Source organism: Gymnogyps californianus, chromosome 8, assembly GCF_018139145.2.
Source record: "Gymnogyps californianus isolate 813 chromosome 8, ASM1813914v2, whole genome shotgun sequence".
Classification (NCBI taxonomy): domain Eukaryota; kingdom Metazoa; phylum Chordata; class Aves; order Accipitriformes; family Cathartidae; genus Gymnogyps; species Gymnogyps californianus.
Genome location: NC_059478.1, coordinates 12,344,299 through 12,357,013, shown reverse-complemented (window position 1 = coordinate 12,357,013; position 12,715 = coordinate 12,344,299). Strand labels below are relative to the sequence as shown.

General features: G+C 36.6%; 1 protein-coding gene across 1 annotated transcript; it reads right to left on the bottom strand.

Moving 5' to 3' along the window:
- Positions 1-250: 250 nt before the first annotated feature.
- FNDC7 (fibronectin type III domain containing 7) lies at positions 251-12,586 on the bottom strand. Its single transcript, XM_050901208.1, has 13 exons — positions 12,524-12,586; positions 12,045-12,063; positions 10,719-10,976; positions 8,622-8,876; positions 7,632-7,892; positions 6,866-7,123; positions 5,168-5,422; positions 4,203-4,460; positions 3,525-3,779; positions 2,338-2,592; positions 1,483-1,743; positions 846-875; positions 251-314 (listed from the first exon to the last, which is right to left on the bottom strand). The coding sequence occupies exons 1-13, from the start codon at positions 12,584-12,586 to the stop codon at positions 274-276; spliced, it is 2,469 nt and encodes an 822-aa protein (XP_050757165.1). The 3' UTR covers positions 251-273.
- Positions 12,587-12,715: the final 129 nt, after the last annotated feature.

Genomic DNA, 12,715 nt, shown 5'->3' with positions numbered 1-12,715 from the left:
GGATAGTACTAGAAAAGGCTTAATGAAGTGAAAGAGGGTTTTATTTTAAGTGGAGGAGAGGACAAATCAGTATTGATAGTAGGAGTAGACAACATAAGGTTTCTGAGGTAAATATGGATTTTAACAAACCGGTTATATTTAGGATATACAGGACTGGTGAAGCTTATCCCTCCAGTCCCAAAGATTTAAGCAGCAGGAAAAGTTTGATTAATACATCCTAATCTGAATTACGAATCTTATAACTTACCTCCTTATGTGAACCAGAATTTTCATCTAGATATGTTGTTCTGCATTGCTCTTTCCTCTATAAATCACTATAACAGAATTCAGAAATTAAGACAATTTCAGTTATGGAAAAGCAACTCTCTTGAGCAATGTCTATTTCAGTGGCTGCTTTTGAAGTTGTTTCTAGCAGCTTACATAGGCAAATAAAGCACAAGACTAGCCTGTTGAAACCCCAGAAGAAATAAGGTAGAACAGGTTGAGGTAAGCCACACTTTTTTTTACTGTTTTTTAAATAAAAATCGGAACTGTGACCTAGTTTAATTTGTAATGGGATACGGTGAGGCTATAAAAGATAAGCCTGCCTTTTATTATGTGCTATCAGATAAACAGTAAATGTTGTGGCAGTGTAGAATGCATGATGGTATACAGGCCACAATATAGGTAAGATATTTTTTTTATACATTATAAGATGGGGGGGGTGAGACAAACCTGCATAACACTAACACAAGCCTTGACTATCAAATATATAATATATTATTTGCATCTTATTTGGACTTACATGATGCTAACATGTTTTACAAACATCATGGATTTGGAGTGAATGTACTGTGTGCTCTTACCCATTCCAACAGAGCTTCCAGAACAGGTTACTGAAATGACATGAAACAGTAGTATAAAAGTTAGGTGTCAGGCTGTAAGCTGGAAAACATTAGTAGTCTAGAATGTAGTCCATGCTATACAACGGTGCAATCCCATCAGATAGCAGTAGTTTTATAATGGATTAAATTTATGCCCTTGGAAAGGAATCCCAAGGAAATTACTACCCCTTTAAACAATTTTTACTTAAAAAATGTGCTTAGGAGTGGTTCATAGATGTTCTTGTTTTGTTTCTTTATTCAAAACCAGTAATTCTATAAAACAAATTAGAAAACAAAACAAAAATCCTCATTTATTTGCTTCTGTATTCTAACCACTACTAGCCTCCCAACTGAAAATTAACTTCTCTGTATTCACCAGGTTATGGGTGATCCAGTTAAGAGGCACTTGTGTAGATAAGTATGCCCAGTCCCAAAATGCTCCTGTGAAGTTCCTGTCACAGATATTGCAAGATAGCACCCATAAAGTTTACTCTGGAGTCAACACTAGAATAGAAAAGTTCTATTCCATGCCACCTTTACTTGCATAACTTTGGATTACATTTTAACTGTCTAGCATGCGTGGACAAAAATATATCATTCAAAGCAATTTAAGTTTTACCTGAATATATTTTTTTAGGACAAAATGTAAGCTTCGTCCCCTTATCAGTAACTGGAGATACTACCACTGTGTAGACATCCCCACAAGGTATCGCAGTGATATCGCAGTGACTTAGACCTGAGCTAGGGGTACAGGTGAAATTGCCTTTTGAGCCATGTAAATCAGTATTGTAGTTTATAGTTTCACCAGAAGCTCGCCAGTATACCCGGATGCTGTTATTGCCGAGTCTATATAGCTTCACCCTAGAAGGGCAGCAAGCGCCTAATAAAATAAGAAACATTAATAAGCAAATTTTGTGAACCCACAATACATTATAAATTCCTAGAGTCCATTTTAAACCAGGTGATATTACTATCACACTAGATACCAGCACTTCAATAAGAAATTATTATTTCGCAGAAAGCCAAAATAATTCTTGAACTGAACAAGGGAAGAAAATGTTCTGTCAGACTCATATTATGGAGCTGGAATTCAGCCATTGTTTTACATGTTGAAATATTGTTGCTCTCTCCTGACTATGGAGGCACCAGGGCTACCCTAGAGTGCCCAGAATCCTTTTGTGGTCTCTAAAATTTAATTACGACATAGCATAATTTAAATTAAAAAATTGGCTTTGGAGCAATGTTATCAATGTTATCAGGTGGCTTCTTTATATAGCCACCTGATGGCCGTTACAAGAACAGAGTTTAAATGATATGTGAAAATAATCCAAAGTCCATTTATTTAAAAGAAGGAACTGCAAGTGTATTAACTTGTATTGAATTTCAGCTGCACTATTTGTATGAGAGGAACACTATACAAAGTAAGTTATATATTGAGTCTTTTTCTTCCCAATTGCATTTACAATTTACATACTGGAAGAATATCCTTGATATATGCAACTGGATGTCAAACCCGTTTCACTGATTGCTTTCAGAGATACTGTATAGTTGGTGCCGCATGTGATGCATCCCAGGAGACAGTAGTTTTGAAGAGTGTGACACTTTGCCTGTCCTTTTGGAGACTCCAATGTTGTTACGTATGTTTGTGCACCCATCCCAACAGACCAGCTGATATTTGTTACAGACTGTGTCACTGGAGTTAGTATCAGGTCATTAGGGCAACAAGGAGCTTAAAAAGAACAAAAAATAGAGAAGTCAATTCTGTTTTGTACTTGGAAAATGAAAGGTGTTTTGGGGGGTTGCAACTAGAATAGTACATGATCAAGAGCAAAGGAATGAAGACGTGCATACTTTTCAGGCAAACATTAGCATGCTGAAAAATACTTGACTATACTGGCAAGCTTCTAATAAACAGAATGTCAATATAAGATCAATTTGTCTATAACAGTGAGTTATAACCCTGGAATTATTATAAGATGATTGTTCACCAAGATACTAAAAATAAGTAAAATTTGTCTTCAGAATATCAGGGTACGTCTGTAGTTTAATTAAGCAGGGTCCATCTCTACCCCTCAAGTCATATAGCTCAGTCCAGCTCTACCTCTGTTTAATATCTCTTCCTCTACAATGTAAAATGACTGTAGCCAAACTGCCTGTTAAAATAGATCCCGGTGTACATTAATCTCTGAACTGTGCCTGGGGATTGTCTGGGTAAGTGGTACAGGACAAAACTCTGCTAGCAAATTAATAGCAGGAATGGTGGGTAGGATGTGCTTTAATCTGTTCTTCACGCTGGTTATTTGTTGGCATGGGCATTACCTCATTGCCTCTCCCAGTAATGTTAAAAGTCAAAATGCTGACAAGGAAGTTATGCATTACATTAGTGGATTATGTTATTATATTTTAGTTAGCTGTGCCAGATGATAATTGGTTGCACTAAGACTTCTCAGTATGAGGCAAGTGCCAAGAGATCCTTCCTTCTCACGCACACAAAGATGCATACACGTTTAAGCAGAGGACATCCAGCATCCAGCAACAGATAGTATAATATGCACACATTGTAATAAAAAAAAAAAAAAAGCCCAAAACATATAGAGAGACATAAAACTATTTTAATATTATGCTGCTAAATATTTTCCACTATATACAATTCCCACATACCTGTCTCTAAAGGGACACTATAGCTTGGTAAGCTCTGTCCTGCTGGTGATCTTGCTATAGCACTAACAGAGAAAGCAGATCCACAGGGAAGATTAAATAGGGTACAGGAATTTCCAGAGCTTGTGCAATGCCAAAGTCCAGCCTTTCCTCTGGCAGTGACAATATATGTAGCTTCTTCATTGTTAGATTGCCAGTGCACGCTGATTACAGAAAGAGCCTCCTTTGAGATATTTTTAATTTCAGGACTGCAGGGAGCTGCAATATTTCATATTGACAGTATTTAAACAGATTGTTTACAGATTAAGTTACACATGAAAATTAAATTCCAGTTAGAACTGACAAACTACTTTGGAAAAGTATGTGATCCTTAAGTGTTTACTCCTGGTGAGAATTTAGAACTTGTGACAGAACTGACAACATAAGGATTTTGCATACAAAACCAGAGATGAATTGTAAATCTGATTTTCAAAAACTTGGAGCTATCAGAAGCTTTCAATCCAAATCTGGTTTTAGGTCCCTGCTTACAGCATATTTTTAAAGACTTCCAGTATTTTTTTTTTTTTTATTTTTACCAGTTACAGTAACTTAGCACTCCAGCGATGCTTTTCATCCATGAATCACTGCAGTGTCTAACCAATTATTTCTTCTGCTAAAGGAAAATAAGAATGACCGCAATACCTGTTGCCACGTTCTGAGATGCACACGACGTGTCGCTGCCCCCGGCCTCGCTGAAAGAATGAACCGTGATGTTATACTGGGTGTCGCACCGCAGAGCCGACAAGGTGCAGGCCGTGGCGGTGTCGTTGCAGAGCACCGCGCCGCCCCCGCCCGCAGCTCTCGTTGCGTACATTTCAGCACCTCGGACAGGAGCCCAGGTGACCCGCACGGTCTCGCTCGACACGAACACGGCCCTGAAGCCGCTGGGGCAACAAGGTGCTGGGAACAGACAAGGCAGAGAGGGAGACTGCAGCGTGGACTGAAAACGGGCACGAAACCGAAGAGCCTTGTTTCCCTGATCTATGCGCTTCATGTCTTCAGTCGCCAAAGGTGACCGATACTGTGCAAACAGTCTCATTAATCCCAACTGACTTCTTGAATTAATTCAGTCACCCTCCTTCCAAATCAATAGAGGGCATTCTAATGTACAGGTAAGACATAGGAATTATGTATATCCTTGATTTCAAATTTCAAAGCATCTAGAGGTTAAATAACTCTAACAATGTTCTTCACAATTTCCCATTGAACTCATTATTTTTTAATTTTCCAAATACGAAAACTCTCTATGAGGAAGCTTAAGACTTTGGTACACTCTTCCTAAGGCAATAGGAAAAAAAACGAAACAGGACTAGAATTCAAATGCCATGCCAGGACTGTGTGTTATTCATATGTCCTTGCCTGATGATTGTGAATCGTTAAACTATTTTCAAGTTTGTGAGCATGTTGTTGCACTCAACTACACAAGTTAAATTCAACTGCAATGTGAAGTGGTTTTTTTTCTCTGCCAACCTTTGTGTGTTTTGCCCAAAATTTGAATAAAAATACAAGTTTAAGTCATTATCTTCCAATAAAAATGTCCAATCAGCTCTATCATAAACACAGTTAAAGGATCCAAAATGAATTTGCAAGAATACATTACCACTTACCAGTAGTGTAATTGAATACATCACCTAAAGGACTCTGCCCTGCCTTGTTATATGCAAAGACACTAATGAAATAAGTGAAGCCACAGTCCGACTGGAAATGGCATTGAGTATATGATGTGTTGCAGTGCACTTCCAAACCATCATCACTCTTCACAAAAACCACGTAATAATGACCAAAATTGACGCTAGACCATGATACCAACAAGTGGCCAGGTTCATCCTCTTCAATTGATATATTTACTGGTGCACAAGGAACTGAAAAAAACATTTAAAAAAAGAAAGAAAAAAAGAATTGTAATCAGCATATTTTTATTGAAGTTATACTTTTGGGGAATAAAGGAAAATCAGGAATATATAGAATTATTCTACTCAGCTTGAACAGTTGCTCTGTCTTGTTCAAGAAAACAGCAACTTATCTGCCTCTACAGAGGGTGCTACTTACATTTAGATGAAAAGTATGATTTTTACAGAACAAAATAGATGCTACCTTCATGTTTTACAGAAGAGAGATCTGCTTAAGGAGCGCCTGTGAACAAAAACAGTGGCACCAGGCAGTATGTCAAAAGGAACTGGCACAGTCTGTGCTCACAAATAGTAGCTTTGGATGACAATCAGAATACTAGCTTGAATAGCAGTTGGCATCCACAAGCCTTTATGTGAAAACCCTTTATATATTGGTGTGAAACGCACTGGCTGTGCCTGAATAGAGCTGTCCTTTGCTCAGGTTTCCTTTCTGGTGGCATCCCAAAATGTCACATTAAACTGCAAACTCCATGGCTTTTGCTTAAATAACATTTACTTTCTTTCTAGTTCAAAAAGTTTAGCTTGCTGCTATGAGAATGAATATACATGATCTAGCTGAAGCAATGTTGGCTGAGAAGGTTACAGCCCACAGCTTAGAAGTTGTCCCTTGCTTAAGGCTCTCTCATCCCATTAGATCCACATCTGAGTTGCTCACATGGATGATTTCCAACTCATATCAATGAGAAGTCAAAATGAGGCAGGTTACATCAAATAATTAAGTAAATCATGTTGTATCTTTAAGGTAGCACATAATAACAAAAATGGTTTTGGTTTTGCTTACGTGGGCAGTTCATCTAACAGGTCAGGAAGCAATAACCTCTGACATGGCAGTGGTGCTAAGTAGCTGAAATGAGCAACGTTTTGTCCTGACAAAGCTGCTACCTGAGAATGGTCTGTGGTGGTATCTTAATTTAGTCTAGTGGTGCTACTTTAGCTGAATGTGGTTTTGTTGACCTCCTTTCTAACTAACAACTAGATTTAGCCTAGAACAGCTCTCAGCCTAGGGCCAGTCCTTAATGCTATTTCCTCACAGATTTCTCCCAATCTATTTGTGACAGACCTGATGCAGTAGGACAGATCTGTTATTCCTTACATTTGTTTTACACTCAGAAAATTGACTTTAGAACAGGTACTTCTGGTAAGAGGAAAATGCAGGCTTAGTGGTTCACCCAACAATATATACACCATTGCAAGTTTTTCTCACAGAAATATGAAGAAAGTTTAGGCTATTATCCCCGAAATACAAAGGTATATGGCACAGTTCATGCATGAAGTTCAGAAGCAGAAATAACTATTGGAGAACCACTTGTGAATTGTAATGGGCTAATTTACATTTGAAATTAAAGAAATATATGTTAAAATGCCATAAGCTATATAAGGATCAATGACACATACTAGTTTTTAAGCTTACTGCATCAGTAGGTTTACTGGATCCAGCATCATTGTATGCTGTGACAGAAACATAATATTCAGAGCCGCACTGGAGTGATGGCACCATGCAGGAGGCAGAAGATGTGTTACACTTCAGTTTCAAGAGTCCACTGGAGGCTGTCACACTGTAAGCTAGAGCTCCTTCTGTTGGTATCCAAGAAACAATAGCTCTTAAAGCACCACTATTAAAAGCTACTTGAACATCCGCTGGTGCCTTAGGACCTACGGTACATCAGTGTGGAACACATAAGTACAACTTAGCATATGGCCTACAGACATGATCTTTTTCATAACTTGCAAACTACATACAATTTTTGTGGTGCAGACCTTACCCTCATTCATATTAAAGTGACAATTTTTTAAATAAATAGTTCTAGCTGTACACTGTCACAAAGCTTTCTGTTGAAACTCCTTGCCTTATTCGAATATTTGCTTCTCACAGTTAGAAAAATCCTCAAATCAGTCTAAGCTTGTGTAATTCTTACCCAGGCCTGTCCTAGGTGCAACTTTAGTGGTCGTTAATGGTATCTTTGCCTCAGTAATATTCATTAAACATAGCCATGTCATCTGAGCTTTCATGAACTTTGAGATGGGGTAAAAATTATATTATCTGAAAATCTACCCAATGTATCTTTGAAAAACATAACACAATCACACATACACATAAATACTTCCTGGTATATCTTTTTTTTTTAATGATTACTTGGTTGCAGAAAAGAAAATTTCTTACTTGTTCTTTGGTTATACGTGAAATCATCTCCAGGTATCCCATTGACATTCCAGGCATATGCCTTGATAGTATAGAGAGTTCCTGGATCTAGATTTGCAAATATCAAGGAGGTATTGGTGGTGTTCTCCTTCAGCATTCTGCCCAAACCATCTGATCTCATGATGGACACAAAGAATCCAGCTGCCATATGCACAGCTTTCCAGCTTACTGCAATGGAGTCACAACTTGGAGAACTAACAGACAGAACTGGAGCAGCCAGGACTGTTGAGAAACAACACCAATTAAGCTTTTGGTTTTTCAGTAATACTGTTTGAAAAGGCCAAATTTGAAATCAATACACAGAAACAACAATCACCAAACTCCGAGAGACAAATTCAGCGACAATAAAAACAGAAAAATAAATTAATGTAAGGCTGACAGAATAAATATGGACACTGATTTGGTGCATCCATTATGATATTACAGGTTTTGTAAAGTGAATGTAACTCATACACAAACTATGAAAGGTTGAGTGTGTAGAAGAATGAAAATCGTCGAGGGGATACTGCATTTCCTGTCCTCTAAGTTTTACGTTGTCTTATTATTTTATAATTGTAGTTGTTTCTTCATTTCTTCCATTCCCTCAAGTTATGTCTTTTGTTAAAATAAAATTCTATTTTCTTAAAATAAAATACATCTATTTATACAAATTCTAGTAAAACTTCCTATTAAACACTTAACTTACAGTACTGTCATAAAGTAAACCATTAATTCAGACTCTTGTCCTGGTCATTAAGTCAGATGGCTGAATTCTAGTCCTCAAAAACTGAAAGGAGAATGTGAACAATACAATTTAAAATACAAGATTATAATAATTCAGTACTGGTACATGCCTGGGCTACACTGTTTGTTTTCTGTTCAAATAAAAAAAAAAAAGGATGCTTGTATGAATGCTTTATATTATAACAACATTACAGAATTTGAAATAAGAATAAGAATTTGAGAGTCCACCTGTTTTTGCTTTTCTGAAAGGTGAAGGCTGGCTTTTTCCTCCTGAATTTATAGATCTGACAGTGATTCTGTACAAGGTGGCAGGTTTCAGTCCCATCACTGTGCCTGGAGAATTTATAACTACAGTTTCAATGAAGGAATCTCCATCTTGTGCAGCCAGCAGATAACTGGTAGCCCCAGGTACCGCTCTCCATTCCACTGTGATACTGTTGCTAAGTTTTGAATAAGCTCGATCAATAACAGGTATGTCTGGAGCTAAAACGGAAATCATGATAGACATACTGAAGTTGGGGAACTCAGTCCTGTGAAATGCTAAGTGCTGAACGTTTCACAAAGACAAAGTGTAGGACAAATGGCCTACACTTTCTAGGAATGTTTAAAATTTAAGTGAAATGAAGTTTAAATGAACATTAACAAAATACACAGAGTCTTGAGATATTCTAGACCAACTTCCGTCTTTCAATAAGAATATTCTAGTACCCTTGAAATCACTGTTGAAAATGACTATTATTTAACCTAGGTTGTGCTGAGAGGTCTCTTTTTTGTCTTTCTCTATAGCCAATTAACTATACTGGATGTTTATAGAAAGTAATATACAAAGCAATATATACAAAGAAGAAGTGGATGTTTATACAAAGCAGTCTGAAATAATAGGATGCTGAATCATAGGCATTTCTATATCAGAGCAACATACAATAACTTAGTTTGGAAGGGACCATGGGAAGTCATCTTATCCAACCCCCTGCTCAGAGCAGATATACTTCAATATACAAAAACATGACACATCAAATATTGCAATTAAATGCTTTCTATTATGCTATGCTGCAGGCCATTCCGAAAGAGCTCTTGTGTACTGCAGTCACAAAAGTAACTACAGAGGGTGTATTTCTTAACCACAAGTAATTTATGTTCAGTAATCAGGATTTTCAGACTAGAATCAGCATATGTAAAGCAAGTCCATATACTGCAAGGCTGCAAAAAACTCACTAGAAGAGAAAAAAAGATAAAATGAAGGTGTATGCCACCTAAAATTAAGAAAAGGAATGAAAAAGTATTTGGGATGAAAGTATGTGCCTTGAGGCAAACTTATAGCAAGGCAGCTAATTTGGGATTTCAGAGACCCCAGCAAGTATTATACACGGTTATACAACTCCTGAGCATTATGTCTGCTCTCTTAGTCCCAAGCATTTTCTTATTCAGCTATAGTCAGACACCCTCTTTTGCCCCATTTGTAAAAATGGTAACATATATTCTATATGACCATGCCTATGGAACGTTTGCAGGTGTCTTTCGCGATCTTTGAGCAAGCTATTGCACTATGATTTCTTTTTCCTTTTAAAATATTGTCTTTAGTAACAATTCATAAAAAATTCTGTGCAGGAAATCCTTATGCAAGTCTAAGGGAGTTGCTTGCCTAACAGTCAAGTAGAGAATATATAGCACATGATTTACATCAGAAATAAATTACAGAACATTAATCATTAATACCTGTTCTCCCATAACTAAGCCAGCAATAGAGTTTTTTTTATACTTACCAGGATAAACACTGCTACTTTTTTACTTCCAATTTTTATTGTAATAATTACTTTTATAAGAAACAAATTCTACTGGAAAAATAATGGCTATTTCTAAAAATTATCAGTTAAATTATTTTAAAAACAGAATTTCAACAGAGTATCTTTTCAATTACATTTCAGTGATGAGATAAAAAAGCGCTTCTCTTTATGTAGATTCTTCTTCAGTATCCATCAATGACTTATATGCTACAAGTCCTTTTGTGAATGAAACAAAAATATTGTATATCAGCATCAGTACTGAAAAATGTATATGGCTTCACATCTGCATTTGTAATGAAAGGGTAGGTGATTCAGAAAGCAGCAGTCTGAGCAAGCTGTGCGTGGCAGGTCAGGGAAACATATATATTAAAAAAAAGCAGAGGGAAAAAGGAGCTAATCATGCTAATATTGAACTCAGTAGGAGAACCAGCAAAAGGCTTCAACAGGAATGGCAGCTATTCCCTACCAGTACAATGAAATATCAAGGATAAAATCCCAGTCCTACAGAGGTCAACTACTTCACAAAGTTTCTCTTACTAACCTGTTGACTGCATAATCTGTGTTTCTGCAAGAATAATTCCATTCTTGTCAATGGCTTCTGCTTGTATAGCATAAATAGTATTGGGAATTAATGACGTTAGAGTGCCTTTAAGTGTCACATCACTAAAATGAGCCAGTAATGAATGGCCTACAGTATTCACAGCTGCAGCTGTGACTCTGTAAGAAGACGCTCCTGAAAACTTGGGCCATCCGAGATAAATGCTTCGTGATGTCACATCGTATATAGACATGGAGAAACCTAAAGGAAAAAAAAAAAAATTACCAAAAAAACATTTCTGTCATTCCTGAATTTAGTCAAGTCTTGACAAGAAGATTGTTCAGTGCCTTATCAAGCATCTACGTGACCTAATTTTCAGATGATAGGCATTCCACTGAATTTGGAGTGCTATTTCCCTTGTTCACTTTTGTAATCCATTAATTACTGTAATAACTGCTGCTTACTCACATAATATCATGTTGTGATGATGGCTGTTTTTCTTAAACCCCCCCATATGCTGTAGTCTAATTATTTTTAAAAATACTGGGTATAATCTGTATGCGAATATACAACCACTGTCAACAGTATTCCACACAATAGGATCAAATGCTTGTTTTGCAAATCATGAAAAGAATATGCTACACTAAGTGTCCAGATACTGCAACAACATGTCTGCAATGATTAAGCATTTAAGACTCTTGACAGTGCAGTATATGCAGGAGCGTGTACTATCACCACAGAATGAATGAATTCTGAGAGCATTTCTTGTAATCTTGCATGCCTCATATTTTAAACTAGTCAGTATTCACATTAAGGAAATAGGAGCTGTAGGCACAAAATACGTGATTGAAGAAAGTATAAAATGTTGTAAAACATTGGAAATACTTGTGCTTAGGAGATCATGGTTCTTCTGGTGTGTTTTTTCCATTTTTGGGGGTTTTTTTATTTTTTATTAAAAGATACAACAGTTAATTGGGTGCAAATATGGGACAGTTTGAATCCTATTTGTAGCACAGTTATGTAGGTAATGAACAGCACAATTTGTCCAGCTGAGTGTTCTCCCTGGTTCACACTAGTGTCAAGGCATAAGTGGTCTGTCAGAATCTTTGTGCGAGTGTCTGACAGAATTGGGACTCCTAAAAATGAGGTTTAAAATTTATAAAGATATCAACATAGATTTTTTAAAGCTGAATCAAACTTGTAAACAATTTTTATTTATAAAGCTGCTAGAACTTACAGAATGTTTCATTAGAAATCACACATGTGTGTTCTCTTCAGACCCATTCAAAAATAATCAGGCAAAACCAAAATACCATTTTGAAGATTTACCTGTGTTAGCTGAAAAGATCTGAAAAGGAAGATGTAAAAAAATTAGAAATACAAAGTGAAATATTTTATTTGGAAAATTAAAAACCTAATAATGTTAGTAACAACAACAACAACTTAAAATACTACAGTTTTTAAACCATTTTACTGATATGATGTATTTGCTCAGATCCTTTAAGCATGGAAAGTTTATGCAACCAATGAGATTTGGTACAGGTATGCAGATTGTATTACTTCCTCATTTTCTTCTCTGAATCTGCCTATTGATCCAGTTTTCAGTTGTTGACAGACTTCGAAGGACCTTGGGTCCTAATACATTAATTTATTTTTCAATCACTTGTAAACACTGCAAAAATGTAATAGTAACAAAACATGAATGTAGAAGTGGGTGTCAGATAGTCTCTACCCTAACTTTTAGTTTACTTTTACAGAGTACAGTATCATTCTTGAAAATAGTTTTAAAGCAAATGAGTTGCACTCACCATTTCTAGGCAGTTGAAAAGCAGTCCAATAAATATTAATGATTTACTTTTTGCACTGCACATCTTGTCAGAACTTTGTTCCAGCCTTCAGATGGGGATGAGCTCAGGCCGATCCTTGCTGTGACCAGTAATACTCCGCAGCAGTGCCGTCACCGTAAGTTTACTCCCTGGGACAAGAGGAGGTCGCGTTAG